Consider the following 20,216-nt stretch of genomic DNA (forward strand, 5'->3'; position numbering starts at 1 on the left):
GACCGTCGCGGCGCTGCAGGCCCGAGCGCCCGGTGCTTCGGTTCTGGTGGCAGCGCGGAGGGGAGGAAGCAGGCTGGAGTTGGAAAGAGGGGGCAGTAAGCTGTCTGCTTCTGACCCTTCTCTTATTTCGTGCAGAGGCCGAGTGGTGAAATATTTTTCCACCCACAGAAACGCTGTTGCCTCTCTCTTCCAGGAAAACTAGAGAATGTTCTTAGGTGAAAACCTTGGTTTTGTTTCTCCTCTTGTAAATGATGTTTCAGGTTTGTCTTTTAGAAAGCCAATGATCTTTGCTTCGCTGGGAAAAGATTTGTTTGTAAGCAGTCTGAGGATCCTAGTTGCACTATTGGTTTGTGTTTCTGTACTGTTTGTATTTTTTTTTTTATTCCTTACCAACTTGCATGCTTACCTCTTTGTGCTTGGTCTAGCTAGAAAGATGGCAACTTCATAGTAAGCAAGAGCCACATGGCAGAGAGTGCAACTGTGTTTTGGATTGGTAGTGCCTGAGGAGAAAATTGTAGGTTTTGATAGCTTCTAACATATCAGGACTGGTACATACATAATCTGAATCAGTGTTTTGCTTAAGAAACTAGATACAGCAATCTGAGAGAATATAGTAGGAACATCAAGCAAATAGGTTTATATTTTTTTTGTAACCTTGGAACAATCTTCAGCTCTTCTTGTTTGCACGTTTTCTGAAAAGAGTAATTACTAGTAAAGTTAATACAATACAGAGTTCAGTCCTTCACTGAGGTGGCAAGCAGATCAGTCCCTTATGATTCTGAAGCATATGACTTTGTGGATTGATTATTTAATTAATTTTTTTTAGTATTGCCCAGCAATACGTAACATTGACCTTTGTTAGTAATGTTTTATTCCATATGCTTGGAGAGAATAGTGATGTAGTAAACTAGATCATTACGTTATACTGATGTTTTATTTTTGTATTCTCTGATGGTATTTTCTAATGATAGTTCTTTTGATTGGTGTCTTTTAGTAAAACCTTGACTAAAGATACTAACAAAAGTAATCGGAATCATAGTGAGGGGTTTTGTTTCACTTTCGTGTGTTATGTAACAGAGGAAAAGAAAATATAGGGAGATTGAGCCCAGCTGCTCACATCAAGAATCTGGTTTTGATTGTAGTTTGCAATGAATATGTTCTTGAAAAACTAGAAGGTCGTGTTTCATTCTGGGGAGAGCTAAGTTAGTTAAAAAGTCTAAAACCACCAGAGCGACAAAAGAATTACAATGGTAAATTATACTGCTTGCAATTCCAAACTTCTGTAGTAACTTTTTTTCTTAATGAGGTTTATCTTGTTGCTTTGCAGAAGTAACACCTTACCCATTTTGAAGATCTAAGAGAGCTTTCCGAATGCATAAGGCATAAAAGAAAATGGAAGAAGATGAGACTTTACAAGGTGAAGCAGAGAGGGCAAAAGTTGAAACACATGCTGCTCCTGAGATCGGTCGGCAGATATCAGTTAGCGAGTTCCTTTGCCACTGCTGTTACGACATTCTGGTCAATCCCACCACCCTGAACTGTGGGCATAGTTTCTGTAGACATTGTCTAGCCTTGTGGTGGGTATCGTCCAAGAAGAATGAATGCCCTGAATGCAGAGAAAAATGGGAAGGATTCCCCAAAGTCAACATCCTACTCAGGTGAGTGTACTATGCTATTTTTGGATTTCTAAAACCACCAAAATTACTTGTCTGGTTTCTTGAGTTTGCTGCATATTTTCATAATTTATTGGTAATCTGAACTGTTGCAAGAACATTTAAATCCTGAAGTGTTTCATGTTCTGCCCTTGTACTGAACTGTTCAAGCACATTTTTCAGCATGGAACTAAGGGGTGGGTTGGTTGGCTTTGTTTTGGGTTTTGTTTTGTTTTATTTTTCCCCCTTCTGAATTTTTGGGGGGATGGAGAGGAGGGATCCTTTTTTAGTAGTAAGACATTCACATGTTTTAATACAACTGTTTGTTTCCTAATAATTCTAAGTTAGAATGATCTTTGATAATTGTGTAATTATTTCTGCAATAGGAATTCTTTATAGGAAGAAATGTGGTCTTATTGCAGAACAAAGCTAGCAATGTCAATTTGCAGTCTTGAATTACGCACAAGTTCTTGTGTTAATAATACTTCATCTGAGGTCAATAGTATTTTAATGAATAGATGGTAGGATTGATGAGAGACTTTTATGTTGTCTTTTGCTTACCATTTTTGAGTAATCAAAGCTTGCCAGTAGCACACACAATTCTAATTTTATATAAGAAATAAGATTTTTTTTTTTTAATGTGATATTTTAACTTCCTCTGTATTTAGAAGCTAAGGAAAACGTTATTTGGAAGTAATTGATTTAAGCTTAACTTTACTAAATGTTAATAACTAATGTTTTCGTTCAAAGATGGCGGTCTTTAGTAGAGGCTAGAAAACAAAAATCCAAAAATTAGTCCCTTTTCTGAATGTTAAGCCTCAATGGTTATAGTACAATGACAAATATTTTTCCCATTAGGGATGTTATTGAAAAGCTATTTTCTGATGCCATTGAACAAAGAAAAGAAGATATTCAACAAAACAGTGATGTAGCACGCAGCTTAGCAACCTTCCAAAAATATGGGAATGACCAGATCCCTACAGTTCCAAACACAGGAAGAATTAATCCTCGAGGAGGAGGGTTTTTCTCAGGCGTACTGACAGCTTTAACTTGTGTAGCAGTAAGTTTCATCTGGTTGGTTTTCCATATTTACTTCATAAGCATGCAGTCAAATATACTTAACTTACATGCCCATAAAAGATCGTCAGCACAGAAGAGACTTCAGCTGAGCAGAGTGAATAAAGTACCATTCAGAGTTGTCTGGCAGGAACTACAATTGCAATATACAGCAAATGGAAGTTAGACAAATTGGGTAAAACTTCAAGATACTTTCTTATAACATAAATGTTCTAGGGTCTATAAAATGGAAGATTCTACATGTTACGCCCCTTAATGCATGTTTATTTGTATCATTAATATATTTGTTTTGTAGGTAATTTTTTCTTTTTCTTCTTTTTTTTTTTTTTTTTTCAATCTCCCTATAGGTAGTTCTACTTGGCTATCACTGGAGTAGCCGTTTTTTTTAAGAAGATCTTCTTGTCCACAGACCTGTTGCTAAATGGACTGCTGAGGAAGTGATACTTTGGCTAGAGCAGCTAGGCCCCTGGGCTTCACATTATAAAGAAAGATTTTTACTGGAGAAAGTGAATGGAAGGTGAGAGGCCTAATTGTCAAGAACAGCTATCATGATTGGACTACTGGATAGCTTTCATTGGGGACAGTATATGGTGAAATGACCATATTTCTTTCCATAGATTGTGGGAATATTCTGTTGATGTATCAGAATAAAATTCAGGGGAAGTTTTAACACTTGTAGTTGAAAACTTCAGTAGTAAATACTAAGCAAGCTAACTGAAAATTTTCTAAGAACTTTTTTTAAATGCTGACAATGCAGACTGAAATGATACTGAAAGTAAAATTCTACTAATGTATTATCCACCCCTCCCACCTTTTCTTTCTTGTGAAAATATGCATATGCTATATGCATTGTTGCATTCCACCCAAGAGCTCTAGGTTTGATTTCAGGAGACCAGACTAGATCTGTGAAGTACTGAAGAACTGTGTTCAATAATAGCCAACAAGCTGATAAATTTGCATGCTGAAAGCAGGCAAGAGAAAACTTGAAAAGAAGGATATTTAAAACCCAGGCTCTGAGACGCAGTTGATACAGAACACTTGATATGGAATGTAATCCAAAAGGTGATACCTTCTATCAGTAGCTTATTGTTTCAGTATGTAATTGCTAATTTGGTAGTCGTATCTTTTTGGTGAAGAGGCACTGTTTATATTCTGAATTATTCTGCTTTTGTAGACTCCTTCTAACACTGACAGAGGAGGATTTCACAAAAGAGCCTTACAGTATAGAGAACAGTAACCATAGAAAAGCTATTATGGCAGAACTGGAATGTGTGAAAACTTTAGGCGTTAAACCACCACAGAACCTTTGGGAATATAAGGTAAATTTTATATAAAGTCCATCATGTATATTAAGTGTTTTTAAAATAATATATTTAAAAGAAGATTCTCTTAAAGCCAGAAGGAATGTTAAGGTCATAGAATTACCCTTGTAAAAACTGCTTATTTTAATGAACTGTTGTATTTGAAAAATAATCCTTTGAAAAATGATTGTCAGAAAAATGTAAGAACTGCCACGTCCCTTTAATTTCATTTTTTCCTTGTTTGAAACTTGATAATTTGATATTTCAGGCAGTAAATCCAGGAAAATCACTCTTTCTTCTGTATGCACTGAAGAGTTCCCCAAGACTCAGTATGTTATACCTATATTTGTTTGATTACGCAGAAGCTTTCTTACCTTTCATCCACACAATTTGCCCTATGCAAGAAGACAAGTATGAAGATATTGTCACAAAACTACTAGTAAGTGTTCAAAGCGTTAAATATGCTACTTGCTTTAGTTAGAAGCATTTTAAGCCTAAGCAGCATAAAAACACATGATGTAATTATTCACCATTTCATCTCTTTACAATACAGCTTAAAAAAAAAAGTCCTACAAAGTAAGTGGTTAATTGATTTTGTTGTATGTGATCACCAGTGTTGTGACCATTACTTTAATAAGAATGATTTAAGGCTTTTAAGATTCTAAATCTGTGAAACTGTGTTTTTTTTTTTTTTAATTTAACATGACTATAGAAAGGCTGTTCACTCAAAATACCTGTATTTTAACAAATGGCATTATAAAGTCTGCCTGTCTGTGATGTTTTACTCTAATCTAATGAAAATTACTGGGTTATAGTATTATCTACCAGAAAGTATAGTAAAGATAAATCACTGCTTTCAATGTATGAAAAAACAATTTTTCAACAGAAAAGTAGTGGAAATAAGCCAGTATGATGTGTGTTTAATAGGAAATTGATTAACAGTCTTTTTATCTTAATTTACAGGACCTTAAAGATCCTTCTTGGAAACAGTGGAGAGAATTCCTTGTGAAGTATTTATTTTTGCCATACCAGTTGATAGCTGAATTTGCTTGGGATTGGCTGGATGTGCACTACTGGACATCAAGATTTATAATTGTAAATGCCATGTTGCTCTCTGTTCTGGAATTATTCTCCTTTTGGTGGCTCTGGTCAAGAGGAGAATTGAAGTAAGTCTTACTGAGCTTGTTGAAGAGGGTAGGAAGTACATGGCCTTATAAACAGAAAGTAGCAGTCTTACGATTTCACAGTTGCTCACTGAAATGACAGTGTCTAACCGCAACTCTGAGGTTAATAAGAACGTGAATGTGAATCCGCACATATACTAGTATTCACTCTTGAATATCTTTATTTCTGTGAATACTTGAAAGGTTTCTTACAGCTGGATTTACTGACCAGTTGTAGCAAATGCAGTAATGGTAATAAACATGTTCTTAACCATTGGGTAAATATTAACTGTTACCTTGAGAAAATATTAACTGTTACTTTGAGAATTTCCTTTTATGGTAACTAGTATTAGCTGTCAGCTGAGAACTAAATACATAAGAATTTTGTTATGATAAGCTTACAATACAGTTATTAAAGGATGAGTCCTCAGGATCATAAGTAAGTTTAGTTACACTGATATTATTTCTGATAGGTGATCAAAATTGCTGTTTTCAGTTCCTGCTTTAGCCTTAATTCAAGCATATTAATACTACTTCATAATTGCTGTGATCTTTTATTTACAGTTTTTAGAACTTGCATAGGAGAAATTCTTGTTTTGATGTATACTGGGTTTTCTCTTTCTCTGCCAGCAGCTAGGGGGCAGAACATGTTCAAAAGACAACAGGGTATATGGGAGTAATCTATGACAAATCTGGAATTTGACCACTTTAACTTGCTGTGCCTTGTGGTCTGAATAAATTGCCTTAATGCTTCTTCATATGAAATCTACTATTACTGTATTGTAAGATTTTTTGAGCACGAAATGATGTTTTACAGGCACCTGAGTAAAGGCCAAATAATTTAAGGCTGTAGTACATACTAGCTTTTCTTAGAAAGGGTAAAACAAATTGAGAAGTTCCTCTAAGCCTCTCCCTTTCCTTTTTCACAGGACTATTCCTCACAGAATGTGGAGACATTTCTGGAAAGTCTCAACCCAGGGTCTTTTTGTTGCCATTTTTTGGCCTTTTATTCCTCAGTTTGTCTGCAATTGTTTGTTTTACTGGGCCTTGTACTTTAACCCAATTATAAATATTGATCTTGTCGTTAAAGAAGTAAGGCGTCTGGAGACACAAGTGCAGTGACCGGCATTGGAACTTCTGAGCTGTTTAGCTTCTAAAACTGGACATTTGAAATAAGCTTTGCTTTTATTTTTTATATATGTGGCAGTGAAAGTGGTGGATTATGTTAACTTAAACATACAAAAAAGCCTTAAGGTAAGTTACTCTTAAACCAGCTGATTGCAAATCTGAGAATGGGCTTTATTATCTGAAAAGAATTTTCTATTCAAAAGAAAAAAAAACAATTACATTCCTGATTTAGCCATGTGAAACTTATGTAGCCACATTACCCTATTTTTCATCAAATCAAACTTCTTTATTCTGTCTTGAGCGTTCTGGTTATTTTCAAGCCTGCCTTAAAATTAGTGTCTTCTGAACAGCTGCAGTGATTTTTTTTTTTTATGATTTTTTTTTTTTTTAACTTAGCATTTATTACCAGCAATGTGTTCCTCAACTTAAGTTTGCCAAAGGAAAGCTTTTCCTGGATAGACTTGATATTGAAAGTACTTCAGTGTTTTCAGTCTGCTTTATGTGTAAAGTTGTGACTGTCAATACACAGTTTCACAGTAGAGTTTGCTACAAAATGCTTGCTGTTGAAGGCAAAGACTGCTTGAGTTTTCTTGTATTTTGGAAAATGTGGTGATTGCCATTCACAATTTTTTATTCAGATCCGTTAGACTTCATCAATAGCTTCTTTAATGCTCTCCTCTTGAAGTCTGTTGCTAATTCTTGAATTCAGAGTTATCTCTTTAATTAAAAAGGATTATTTTGGAAAAGTGACCTGACACTGTAATTACATCTTACTGCAATATAACGTGTGTATCTAGATCTGTGAGCAAATATTGACTGGGAAGTTATCTCGTCTAAACAGGATTGTCGTTTATTAATGTATGTTTTTTGACTAAAGCAGAAGTTAGATTTTCAAGAGCTTTGTCCCCTTGCATTCTGCATTGGTTTGTGGTTTGTTTGTTTTTCATTTGTATCATTAATATAAACGTTAAATTTGCCTATGAATATTTTTAAAGATTAAAGATCTCTTTCGAAAACTTCATCCTACCTAAAGAAGTGTTATTATTATTTTTTATATTAAAGTACTTGTCATTAGCTTTGACTTGTGCAAACTTGTTCTGTAGCCCTGCATCTTTAAGTAAGTTGACGGTGAAAGTACGCGTAGGACACTGCTGGTTCTTCAACAGCTAATTTTAGCAGTTTATGGAAAAGTATATTAGTCAGCAATTCATGTTACTGATTTTTCTTCCTAAAAGGTTTCAACAAACTATGAAGTGACCCTAGCTAAAACCATCTTTACAGCCTTATGAGATGTATACGCTTCTGAACTATGCAAACTCATGCTGTCCAAGATCAAACACTTGTGGGAAAGGCAGTTGGTCCCAGTGACTGCTACTTTTTTTGTATTTCTGTCTTGGTGATGGTTTGCATGTATACTTTCAAACCTGGCTCTGAAGTTTTAGGGGTAGAACTTCTCCCTGTGCCCACAGGAAACTCAAGGTGTACACAGAGTAAGGAGCTTGAGCCATATCAAATGAACAATTTCTCTAGAAGACTGTATTTAAGAAGGAAAAAAAGAATATTAGCCATTTTTTAATACAGGTAGGACTACTTAAGGTGAATGAGATGCAAAAGTTAAATTAGGCTTCATAATAAGTTTAATACAGATGAGAAGGCTCTTTGTGCTGACACTGTCACTTCATGCATTTCTTCAGTTCAAAGTTAACAAATGTTAAGGTTAACGTTAGTGAAAAAGTTTGATTTGCATTTTATAGCCAGTGGAGGGGAAGGTGTGTGTGAAAAGTTCACAGTGAATGATATTATGAATCTGAAAAATCTGTGAATCTAAATATAATCAAAATAAAAGTCAGTTATTCCTTAATCTGATAAACTCAAATTCCTGTTTAGTCAATAAAAACTTACATATAACTAATGAATTTGTTTTTAACCTGTGCACTGTAGAAGGTAAATAAGAGCATAAATATTTACTTTGGCTGTTCTGGGGTGGAGAGGCTGAGGTGGAAAATCACTTGTCACTACTGTGACAAAAAACCAAGTAGAGTCACTTTAGATTTAAATACATACGAAGTTTTCATAAACACTGATGTCGTATATCTAATACCTACACAAAGGCTGGATCTCACCACACATAAAGTCTGGCCACAAAAGGTATTTTGTATGATAGGGAGCTCTAGAAAAACATTTGGCAGCTTCACGGTCACATTCACATGCCATTTTTTGACATTTGTCTTCTAGTGATTCTGAAAGAAAACACAGTAAGTTTGATGTTAGTCTGAAGTAATTAAAAATCTCAAATGGAATACCAAGAATTGCTACCTCACATTGCATATTTGCCATATGAATGGCTCTTACATTTCAAGTGCAATAGGAACTGTAGTGAGCTTTCATAATACTTAGTTCTTTTGTGTTCTTTAGACAGAGCTCCATGCCAGGACCTCTCAGCAACAGAGAATATACAAGCATGGTTTAGTTTAGCAACAATTGATAATCTGTAGAACTGTCTTGGCAGGTGAAAATATAATAATCAGATAAAGACTTAAATACTCTTCTTCACGTTCTTTAATAATGGAACTCTGATAACTGATTCTTCTTTACAAAGCGGCATGTGGCCCTCCCTGCCTGCCCTGTTGCTCTAGTGAAACGTGAGTTTAGGAAGATATTTTCCATTTCATGTATGCTTTAATCTACTAAAGGATGTAGCATTAAAATCATGTAAGTGAAATAAGGGATGCAAAGATGTTCAGCTTAAATCGCCCACCTTTTTTTATTAAGGCATTCAGTAAGAATTTAGGTAAAGTGTGTTTAAGGATGATAAAATCCATGTCTGGCCATATTTGTTTTCTAATTATGGTGGTATAACTTAACAGATTTCCTGGCATGAATGTTTCTTCTTGGCATGAACACTTTCTTCTACAGCAATATATTTTGGTTTTGTTGTGCCAACCCAGAAATGTGTGGGTTTTTTCTCTGCAACTGTCTGTAAATTGAAAAATCCTTGATTATATTTTGTCTGAGTATTTAACATTTTGAAAGCTTAGCTGAATCTCTGCTTGAGATTTGTCTAGGAGCAGAACAAATGTTCAGTTTTGCGAATGAACTCAAATTCTGCTATGAGATGGAGGCATTCTTAATGTATGTACGTTGATGCTTAAACTAGTTACCCGAAGAACTACTCAATACCGTAAGTAGCATAAACAACATGATAGGATAAAAAAACCCCACACCATTAATTGAGAAGAGCTATTCCTTCTCTTATTATTGCTCCAAACTTAATCTTCTTCATGGTACACTAGGGACTTTGTTTCAGCTTTGTTTCTTGATGACATGCCTACTATCTTGGGCAGTATTTTAAAATATTGTCAGCTTCTGCACTGGAACAGGAGCAGAACCTTTATAGCCAAACTGTAACTTGACAGTTAAGGAGATAGTTTGAGAGACAAGACACTTAGTACTTCTGAAGCAGAATAGGAAATTAGGAAGTAGAGATTCTGCATGAGGTAGACACTTGGGCAAAGTGAAGGCTGAATGAAAAGGAGGAAGAGAATAGTGTCAAAAACTTTCATTTGATTTCAGGTCAGGCAAATTCTAAATTGAGTTATGAAATGAAAGGGTTTTGTATTTTCTCTGAATGGCCTGCTGTGTTGACTTTAAACTGTGGTAGTCAGAAACTCACACTCATTTTTGTAAACAAGTTTATATAGGGGTCTGCATTTTTGTGGTGCAAATAATAACCAATTCTCAAGCTGACTTGAATTCTAGGTAGTAGCATAAAATTACATGCAAAGTAACTTTGACCTAGCACCTGATTTAAAAAACAAAACAAAACCAAAACCTACAACAGCAACACAAACCCCTGCAAGTTTTAGGCACTTGTGAGAAGTTATGGTTTCAAAAAGTCTTTGAAGTGTATTGGAAAGTATTTACTAAAACTTTGGGAGTTGTGAACAAATAATGTAAAAGAAATGCTGCTTTTTCCTGTTAAACATTTTTTGTTTGTTTGATATTTCTGTCCTCCTCGTGCATGGCAAGTATATTACATTCATATTTCAGAACAATCAAACAAAATTTATCAAGATGTGGTCAGCCATCTGTTGCAATTTATACACTAATTATGTAAATATTTTCAAATTAACAGTTTATGGCCTGGACATGTTACTTCCATAAATAAACATACTAATCAAATATTTTATTACCTCAGTGTTTGAAATTGTAAGTTGTAATTGTGAATTCATTCATAAATTGCAGCTACTAGCGGTGGGCTGTGCAACAGATCAGTGGTAAGTATGCCAAAAATTTGTCCATCATAAACTTATAAATGGTGTGAAATATTTTCTACTAAGTATAAAAAGGATCCTTTTTAAACGATTTTAATTTTCTTGCCTCCTGTTTGTACTTGCTTTCCATCTGGACACTTGCAGGGAGCAGCATAACGTGGGTTCTTCAACGTACGTACATGACAAGTAAAAAGAGGGGGGGTTTTGTAGTTTTTCTGAAAGGGTAATAGAAGCTTGTAGATCAGAATTTTGTTTGTTTATGTATATCAGGAGGTGGGGATTAAGAAGAAGAAACTGCATGCAGTTGGTTGGCACAGCTGTGCTTTCTGGAGGCACAATTTACCCTGGCAAAAAGGTCACAAAAGGAAGGATGCTAAAACAATAAGTTTACATTTAATTAAGAAAATGTCTTTCAATGAAGTCAGTGAGACAATCAGCAGAAGTAAAAAACAAAACAAATAAAAAAACCCACCAAAACCACAAAACAAAACAAAACAAAAAAAACACAACAAAAACTACTCCACTACCCAAAAACTAGAACTGTTCACTCACCACAGACAGCAGTGTTGTCTTCGCATTCCCAGTGGTAACTTTCTGTCTTTGGGTGACAACCCGCTTGTTCTGCCTTACCATAGCAGCAGTCATGGTTAAAGCAGCACCTGAGAGTAACAGAAATGGCCTTGCCTTAATTCGTACTGTGGTGATTTATCATCACATAATCTGGATGGATTTTATGAACATATTTCTACAGGCTGTGAAATGATAAAAGTCAACATGTGTGAATGTACAGTTACCTGCTCAGGAGTCAAAACAGGGTAATTGTTTAATAGATCATCTGGAAAAAAATATTACTCTTTCATGCGATAAATGATGAGGAAAATACCTGATACACTTCCTCATAGATGAAAATACAAGGAACCTTTGAAGTATTGTCAGTTTTAAACACAATAAACTATTATGTGGGTATGTCTCCTAGCACCTTCCAAGAAAAATATTAAATGCCAGAATAGTCTGTCAGATAGCGAATTATGTATTTTTCTGCCAGTTATTGAGGCTGTTGTAACAGTAATTGGAAAGGGACAAGAAGATTTGTTAGGCTGTAGCATATGATCGTAAATGTCTCCTAGCGAAGTCCTTAGATGGTGGCAGAAAAGCTGAGAGCGGGTGGAATGTTCAGTAATGAATAGGCATGGGTGCTGTTTAACACCATAGTATAACTAAAACTGTTTGCTCAGTATCATGAGAAAATTTGGAAAATTGCCCAAAAAGATGATTTCAAAATTGTTTTTGTCATAATTGGGACAAGGAATTCATAGACTTTCTATCAGACTGTGGAACTGAACATACAAGTAAGCATTAATGGCACATTTTAATGCTTAAAAAAAGAATTACTCTTCTGGTCTAGAATCATTGCAAGCCCAGAATAGCAAGTAGGGAAGGTAACAGGGATCTGAAATTAGATAGCTTGTAGGTGTTTGCTGGCAAACTAACTATACTTTTTTTTTTTTTTTTCCCTCAGTGGTGGAACAGGATGTATCCACAAGCTCTTTGCATTCAGTCATTTGGTGTCCTCCTGGTAGCCTAAAACCATCATATTACAGTAGGCACATGATGTTTAGATGGTGTTTAGATTGCCTGAGGAATTTATGTCTGCAACAGAAGAAGTTGATGCTGTGAGCTCTCACTTGCAATTACTCTTTTTTTCTATGCTTATTAAATAATAGCATATTATTTATTCCACACAAGTCGCCATTTAAAGGTCCTGCAGTATGTGCCCGTGAAGTAGCTCAATACATCCATTTCATGCATAGAAATAAAAAAAAAAAATAAATTGACTTCTAGTGAGTCCTTGTAGCAGTACTTCTTTTGCCATAGTGTACTCTATCTTTGTGTGTTTACAAAAATCCTTAGAATTACTTTAGTCATCTTTTAAGCATTTAAAAAAAAAAAAAAGATGCTTAAGGATTAAGGATTTTACATTTTATCTTGTGAAAGCAATGTATGATTGTCTCTATTTGGAAGTTTATTTTTACAAGTGGCAGGCAAAAATCTAAATTGCAATAACTATTATTTGAGTAATTCCATTACAGACGTTCTTACTTCAGATTAAGTATTTCTGTATTTTCACTTAACTTGTTTTCAGGCATAATTCTGAATGTAAACAGGCCCCAAGGTAGCTCAAAACTTTAAGAAATCCAACTTGGTAAGAATGTTTGTCTCTGCATTCAATTGGTGCAATTCTTGATTCTGCTCAAATGCAGTAGAGTAAGCACACTCACTTCTGGCTTAACGTTCTGTAGCTATTAAAACCCAGACCACAAATAGCTAACAATGCTTTGTGAAGAAACAGCTTCTTTCTACTGTGAGACTTTTACAAAGTGAAAAAATGGCCTACAATGAAAGACTAGCAAATTGCAGATTCTCCATCATTATCTTTAGCTATACAGATGACCAGAACAAATAATAGTCCCTTCTTTTTGTATGTGCTCCCAGTCATTAAAGTAGCAACTGCATTCTACAAAATTGTCTTTAAAATAACAGATTACACATCCAAAAACTTGAAATATGTAGTCAAAGATTCTAAAAGTTTTAGGTCTCATCACAACTAGAATCTTTATGCAAAAAAAAAAAAAAAAAATCAGATTTGAACTTTCCATAAATTCTACCCTAAATGTATCAAACATCTGTTTTCATTGTAATTTACATTTGCCTGATAAGTCAGAACTTGAGATGTCACATACAGTGGGGAAATGATATATACAATGATAAATTTGAAAATATAAAACCTTTACTTAACTACTATAATCAGAAAATCATCTTCCTGTCAGCTAATGTTCAATTATAAATTAAACTGCTGGTAGTCAATATGCTGGGATTTAGTACTAAATACAAAGGTCTGTTTTTAGAATTATTTTAGTAACAATTCATAATTCCTTTTATTCAAGTTATTTTTCAACAGGTTGAACTTTGCCTAATTTTCTATGTATTATTTTGAATACTAATAAAATGGGATGGATGGTAGTAGAATCAAAAGATTTTTCACTTGCAATTTTTTTTTTAAATTTTACTTTTATAGATAGCTTGAATGTTTGAGCATTAAAGCTTCTCCAAGAAGACTTTAGTTCTTCAGCTCTTGGCCAAACAGCAGCAGCAAAGAAACTCAATTGTACTGTGAATCCAATATTAATGCAATGAGAGTTTGAGTTAAAGGCAAGTAGGATTCGTGTAGATCTACAGTAACACAATTTTAATGCTTCAGAGTTTCTTCACAGTCTGAGGTATGTTTAAACTCAGTTCCCTTACTGGTGTTAAATAGGCCTAATTCATGCTTTAGTCCTTTTACTCTGTCATCTGCATATATTCAGCACTTAATTACTCAGATAAATAGTTACTCTTACCAGTCTACTCTGTCTTTGGGCCATCCTCTTCCTCCCAGACCACAGTAGCATCCATAACGTAGGTAGGCAAAGGGAGATCGTCCTGTAGTACATCTAATGGCTCCGGCTAATTCAAGAATTCCTCTTCGATTTCTAAAATGGGCTTCCCCAAAAGTGCCTTTATAAATTGTGGAAGAAAAACTCTTTATTTTTTATTGAATCAAATATGCAGATATAAGATAGTTTTTATTTTTTTAGACTCTGATAGTGAATGTCAGTACTTGAAAATAATACAGACTTCTTTTTGACACTTTGGGGCCACACTGCTTGACCCAGTCCCTTTTTTACCCCAATCTACAGTGAGCAGAATACTGAACAACATTCTGAATAGTTGCAGTGGTTTCCTCCCAGCATACAGTGGCAGGCTTTGGTCATTTCCCGTCTTAAAACTGGCAAGGGCTAGCATGTGTTCTGTGGTCTCGGTCCACTGATCTGCTAAGATTAGATGCTCTAAGTGTTGCCATATTTTCTCCTCATCATAACGTGCAATTTTGCCCATGTTATTATTTTGTAGAATGTAAGGCTTTACATTAGTTGTTCCAATGTCCTCTATGATGGGGGTCTGTTTTTCCTTATTTTTAGCAAAGAAGCCAAATAACTGGTGGTGAGGTGGGTGTAGAACAGGGAAATGGGTGGGTGCTTGGAGTCACTTCCCGGGAAATTAGAAGAAGGGTGGCTTTTTTTTCTGTTTCATTTTGTTTGGGTTTTTTTGTTGTTAAGGGATTCTCACCATTATTTCTCCAGAACAAGACTGTATTTAGGAACTTCATTTTAACCATCCCGTCTCAGTATTAAAGCAGTAGGTCTGAGGCAGCAGATAAATGTTGAGACACCAGATGACTTTTTTTAGGGCTCCATGTCATCCTTCAGGTTGAGCTAACGCATCAAAGACCTTTAATGGTAATGGGCAGCATTTCCTTGCAATGCAGGCTCTGAGCTATTTGCAGCAATTTTTAAGAAGTTGGATGAGTACAAAACAAATTAGTGGAAGGCTGCTGATTAGAGCTGTCTTACTAATTAAACTAATGATTTATTTTGGTATAAGAACAGTTTATAAACCTTAACTTCCAGTACAGGACACAGATTGCAAAAGACATTAAGGTTTAATAACTGATAATATCAGTGAGAGAGACAGACAGCAGAAAAAAATATTTAGACTTGGTAATTGAAGGCTTTGATATTTATTTTCCTACAGAATAACCGTATGATTATACAGTTTGTATATAATCTGTATAATCATATAATCTATTATAATAGACTAACTAATAGACTAATCTATTATAATAGATCACATGATTAACTATAATCAGTTAATGGAAGATCTGCCAGAAAAATATTGTTCCCAGCACAGTTGAGTAACTTGAAATGCGTGGGATGCTGGTGACCTCCAGCACTCGTAATTTCACAAAACAAAGGGATTTAAGCACTTAATGAAATTGCCTCATTAAGAAATACAATTGGTTTGTATGTGAGAATGGTAAAAAAGCTTTAGAAAGAATGTAGCTAATCCTTACTTATGAACATAGCTAGGCTTCCTAAAGCAATATTTAGTAGTTTTCTGAATGGCAGCTACTCCCAGATCTTATTCCCTCCTGCTTTGTGGGCACATGATCTAGGGAGAATAGAGGATGTTGAAACAAGAGCGCTTAAACTTGCACACACATCTTTCACCATTGGTTAAAAGCAATTGCATCTTGAGGAGTTAAAAAAAGATTCTTTGGCTATGTAGTCGCTTGCAGTTTTGTTTAAAAACTGTTCCATTGGCACTAAAACTTCCTTGCTAAGATAGCGAATAGTGTCTATTGTGTCATGGCTCCCATTCCAGGATAGTATCTGCTGTTTAGTTATATAGGTTTTCTGGTAAAAAGATCCTCTTGCACTTTCCCAAGGGGTCCATAAGGTGTACTGGGTGGATTCTTGGAACCTGCAGTTCTAGGTGTCAAAGTAACAGTCACGTTGTGGAACTGACACATGATCATCTCCCATTCCGTTGCAGCTCTGAATATATGTTTCAGCTCTGGGTAGCAGAAGCATCCATTTGACTATAACCAGACTTTTATGATAGCACTGAAAGTGTTATCTTCACTCCCAGTACAGGTTCAGTAAATTCCCAGCTGAAAAAAAAAACCCTGCAATAAGGCTGCAGCATTACAAATGGCAACTGCTTATACTCTTAAACGTTTAGTGAGATTTGGCTAGACTCTTGCAGCTAGCCAGTAATGTCTGAAGGAACCACGTTAGTAGTTAATGGCAAAGCTGGGTTTGCTCCGCATGACATCAGTAATTCTGAAGAAATCCCCAAAGAAAGTGAAGCATTTTTACATTGTGTCTCGGTTCCTGGCAACTGGGGAAGGATGGTGTAGGAGAGCTACAAGACGTGAAGAGGAAGCTAAGAATTTCCAAGTCATATTCCTGCTTCCATCAGAGAATTGTTTGCTAATTTTGGACAAATGCCAGATTTAAATCCATGTTAAGTAGAAGTCTGCTCCCTGAAGAGCTCAAGTATAAATCTTTAAAATGTGCCATGTAAATAACTTAAAGAAAAGGACATAAACTTTTTTATCCTTGCAGTTTATTTGTGTTACAGCATCTGGACATCGAGGTATACGCCAAGACTGTATTCTACTGTAGATACTCTGAATATGACCGAAGGAAAAGTCTCTATCCCAATAGCTTTGTAACCTGAGTTTAATAAAAGCAACAAAAGACCATCCTAGAATACACAGAAGTATGGAAACAATGAGAGTCATATCGGTGTGATGATGGTAGCATTAGCGTATGAGCAACATAATAAAATTTCTGAAGTATTTTATCAGAACTGTGGAATACAGTCAGAGACTGAAGTGACATTCTGCATATTTTCAGATGTTTCATGATCAAGGTATGTTTTTTAATTTTTCTGTGTGGTTTTGTTTGTTTTTATGAAGACTTTGCATTTATCTTTATGGACTGGAATATTCCTATAGGTTTGATTATGCGTTCCTGAAAGAGTAGTGTTGTTCCTCTATGTCTCATCTGGTTTTTGTTTTTGTCTTGCCGGTTGTGTGCAACTCTATCAAACACAATATTGTGGGTGGGAAAAAAGGAGGGAACCGGATTGTGTTTATTTTAATTTCATTGCTTTCTAATGTTTATGAAAAAATCAAAACTCCATTGTTTTGATATCTAGATGTCACAGGAAATAAGTCCAACTAAGTGTACAAAAGTAATTTTCAGTTAGACAATTTGAGTCTAGTCTTGTTATGGCTTTTAATATTCCTATAATATTTAATTCTGGTGTTTATTGCATAATAGGAATTGGAAGTTTGTTAAAGTTTCAACTGTCCTTATTCTTGAAAGAAAACTTTAAAGACATATTTGGGAGATGAAAAAACCTTACAGGCAATTAGACCATCAGCAAACTCAGATTTAACTGGATGTGATGTAGCTGCTTTAAAAGTAAAGGTTGAAGGGAAACCAAAGCCATGCCAATCCTTAGGCTACTTTAGGCACCATAAAATAACAGATGGAGAAAGAAAAAAAACCCAAACAAATCTATGCAGTTGTCTTTGTGATTCTAATGACTAAGCCAGAGAGATCAAAAGCCATGAAGTGACTTTCTGAAGACTGAAATTTGGTAAACACTAAAGACAGCCTGAGAGAAAGCAACAGTATGTAATCACATTATATTTGCATTGTGCTTGGTTTTAAAACTGTAATTCCTGTTGCCCAAATTGGAGCCCTGCCATGTTTGGAGAGTTTGAACTTCATCAGACTGTCTTGGTTTGTTGCCTTTATAAGTTCTTGAGAGTTCAGATTGTGCTAAATGCCGTACATTATTATGTCTTTGCAAGATGTTTTCCACTATACCTTCCTCCTCTCCCTTTTTCCTAGTTTTCTGCCTAGATTACAATAGTATTTAATAATCCAGTTCCTTACATTTCCGTATGCGTAGAGGGGAAAAAAAAATTTTAGAAACACATGAATTTTTTGTGAAAGGTCATATTTCCCATAACATTTTATTCTTTGTAATGGGCACAATGCAAACATAATAATTATTTTTGCAGATATGTAATTATATTTTTATTGAGATGCACAGCTTTGCATAATTATGAAACATAACTACAGTAATCATTAGCATCTGATACAGTCTATGATGTTTTATAGGTTTTAAATAAATTTTAAGCCCTTCTTTCAGAGGCTGAGGCTACATAAACATTTTTTGATGTTAAATATGTGTAAGATTTCCTACAGTGATATCTCCTTTGTCCAGTCATAGTGCTCTAGTAGTTCAGAACTTGAAACTTTGGATTTCAGACTTTCTGGTGCATCTTCAAGATCTTGCCAGAAGTAGAAACCTTTGAACTGTATGTATTATTCTGTAATTCTTTCTTGGGTTTTTTGGTGGGTGGTTTTTTTTTTTTTTTTTTTTTTTGCTTAGATTTGCTCCTCTTGCTTCATAAGCCACCAGGAATGGCCTTTTTCACCTCATATTGTTGCCCAGACTACTAACGTGCTGTCTCCACAAACTGTGGTCACAGGTAAATTTTTTTAAAGGATAAATTTGCCTGTTTTGATACCATGGACCAAGCATTGAGAAACAGGTAAATTGCATTTCCCTTCCTCCTCGCTGCCTACGGAATGGGTGACTGTGATGCCTGACTCAGAGCTATCGGACGGAAGCCAGGCTCTCTGTAGCGATCACTCTAGGCTGGCAGAAGCAGGGAAACAGTCTTTCATTGCTTTCCTTAATGTTCTTTCTGAGGTTTGTGCTGTGCAAGGCATGAAGTCTAGAGGATGATCGCAATTGCAGAAGGAATAATAGGGGCACGCTGAGGTCAGGAAGTAGAATTGGGGCAGTGAGCTTGGTGGGACCTTAAGTTGGCCCCATTATGCAAGCACTTTACCTTATGGTCTTTAATCATGTGATTGCCTCCCCCCCCAGCCCCTGCTTCATTCTGTGCACAGAATCTGTTACAAGAATGAATTGAGGCTCTTCTCCTTAGGATACCTCTATTTGCAAGATTTGGGTTAGTACATTTGCAAGCTGTGTAGGAATGTATAAAAAAAGTGCAAGAAGACAAAAAAGAATCTCTTAATTAAGGCAGCTGACTGCTATTCTGGAAAGCTGGATTTTATCTTTACAGCTGTCACAGAGGTTCAGCATGAGGTTAGTTTAATCACTTTAAAACAATGCCTATAGATGTTTACTAATAGTATGCTCGAGCCTGCTGAATATCCTGGGGTTGGAGTACCAAACTACTGCAATACTCATAGAGAATCATGCTTTGAGTAGTTGAAGTTCCACATCATAGTTTTAAATAGTTGTAGGTAAAATTGGGTTCTAACATGTCACCACAGGAACCTAAAATTAGTGGATGCTTTTTTGTCATCCCACTGACCTATCTGAAAAAAGGGATGATACTATAGTATGAAAGAAGTAAGTACATTCAGATACTGTACTGATGAATACTTCAGAAAACCTGTGAGGAAATGGACTGTAAATTATTACAACTGGTCTTTAATACTGCTTAATAAATAGGACATAGGATAAAAAAAAATAATTAAATACTTGCAAAGTGAGTAGTCGGCTATGCTCAGGTATGAGGCAGGGGTCCTTTAATTACATTCTCACATCATAACTTATTCATAAAGGCTGACTCAATTTTTCAGAATAACCTGGTTATGGTTTTGTAGGCAATCTCAGCTCTAGCAGTTCCTAGCTGCTGAACTGCTTTGTAACTTAAGCGCTCCGAGATAGCTCTGTCATACCCACAGGAGCGTGGGTAAATGTCTTGGCTTTGTAGGAAGATCAGTATTACACATGCAATCTGCAGTCTGATTTAAAATACTGGACTTTTTAACACACTTGCACACTACTGATAAACTTTTGAAAAGTACTGTGAGACCCTCCAGCAAAGTTCCCGTGCTGCACATCTAAGCCGAGAAACGGGCGGGCTGTCAGCGCAGCTCCAGCCGGTATCTCCGCGTTCCCCGTCCCGCTGCGGTACACCCCGCGCCTTAGACAATCTCCCACAGTACTCCTCGCCGGAGCGGGAGGGTATTCCCTTCCCGACACCGTTTCTCCTAACGCTCTTTCCTCCCCGACCTTCCCCTCGACGCAGCATGCCCCAGCCCTCAGGGTGCGGAGCGCCGCTGGACGGGGCCGCTTCCCCACCGGGAGGGACCGGCTCCCCGCCGCCGG

General features: G+C 36.0%; 3 protein-coding genes across 3 annotated transcripts in view; 1 reads left to right on the forward strand and 2 right to left on the reverse strand.

The window, feature by feature from the left end:
* The window catches only part of PARN (poly(A)-specific ribonuclease), a 71,467-nt gene extending 66,950 nt beyond the window's left edge, over positions 1-4,517 (reverse strand). Inside the window, exon 1 of the mRNA XM_009886587.1 lies at positions 4,499-4,517. Within this exon, the coding sequence (XP_009884889.1) occupies positions 4,499-4,517 (19 nt within the window). The remainder of the gene's footprint in view (positions 1-4,498) is intronic.
* Positions 1,393-6,554, forward strand: BFAR (bifunctional apoptosis regulator). The gene is given in 7 exon segments (XM_009886586.1): positions 1,393-1,658; positions 2,511-2,712; positions 3,077-3,246; positions 3,904-4,048; positions 4,299-4,469; positions 4,994-5,196; positions 6,123-6,554. Coding segments are annotated over 7 exon segments (1,350 nt in total). The 3' UTR covers positions 6,316-6,554.
* A 1,861-nt stretch (positions 6,555-8,415) lies between these two features.
* On the reverse strand, positions 8,416-20,139 carry PLA2G10 (phospholipase A2, group X). The gene is made up of 4 exons (XM_009886617.1): positions 19,921-20,139; positions 13,994-14,175; positions 11,148-11,254; positions 8,416-8,561 (listed from the first exon to the last, which is right to left on the reverse strand). The coding sequence occupies exons 1-4, from the start codon at positions 20,137-20,139 to the stop codon at positions 8,416-8,418; spliced, it is 654 nt and encodes a 217-aa protein (XP_009884919.1).
* Positions 20,140-20,216: the final 77 nt, after the last annotated feature.

The sequence above is a fragment of the Charadrius vociferus genome, unplaced genomic scaffold (genome assembly GCF_000708025.1).
Source record: "Charadrius vociferus isolate BGI_N301 unplaced genomic scaffold, ASM70802v2 scaffold46, whole genome shotgun sequence".
NCBI lineage: Eukaryota > Metazoa > Chordata > Aves > Charadriiformes > Charadriidae > Charadrius > Charadrius vociferus.

Bases quoted from the DNA above. Each gene is read 5' to 3' on its own strand.
- PLA2G10 (XM_009886617.1), bottom strand. From the start codon at position 20,139: ATGCTGCGTCGAGGGGAAGGTCGGGGAGGAAAGAGCGTTAGGAGAAAC. The intron at 11,255-13,993 runs GTAAGAGTAACT...TGTTACTCTCAG, and splicing joins CCCAAAGACAGAGTAGACTG to GTGCTGCTTTAACCATGACT. The intron at 8,562-11,147 runs GTGAGTGAACAG...GTTTTCTTTCAG, and splicing joins AGACAACACTGCTGTCTGTG to AATCACTAGAAGACAAATGT.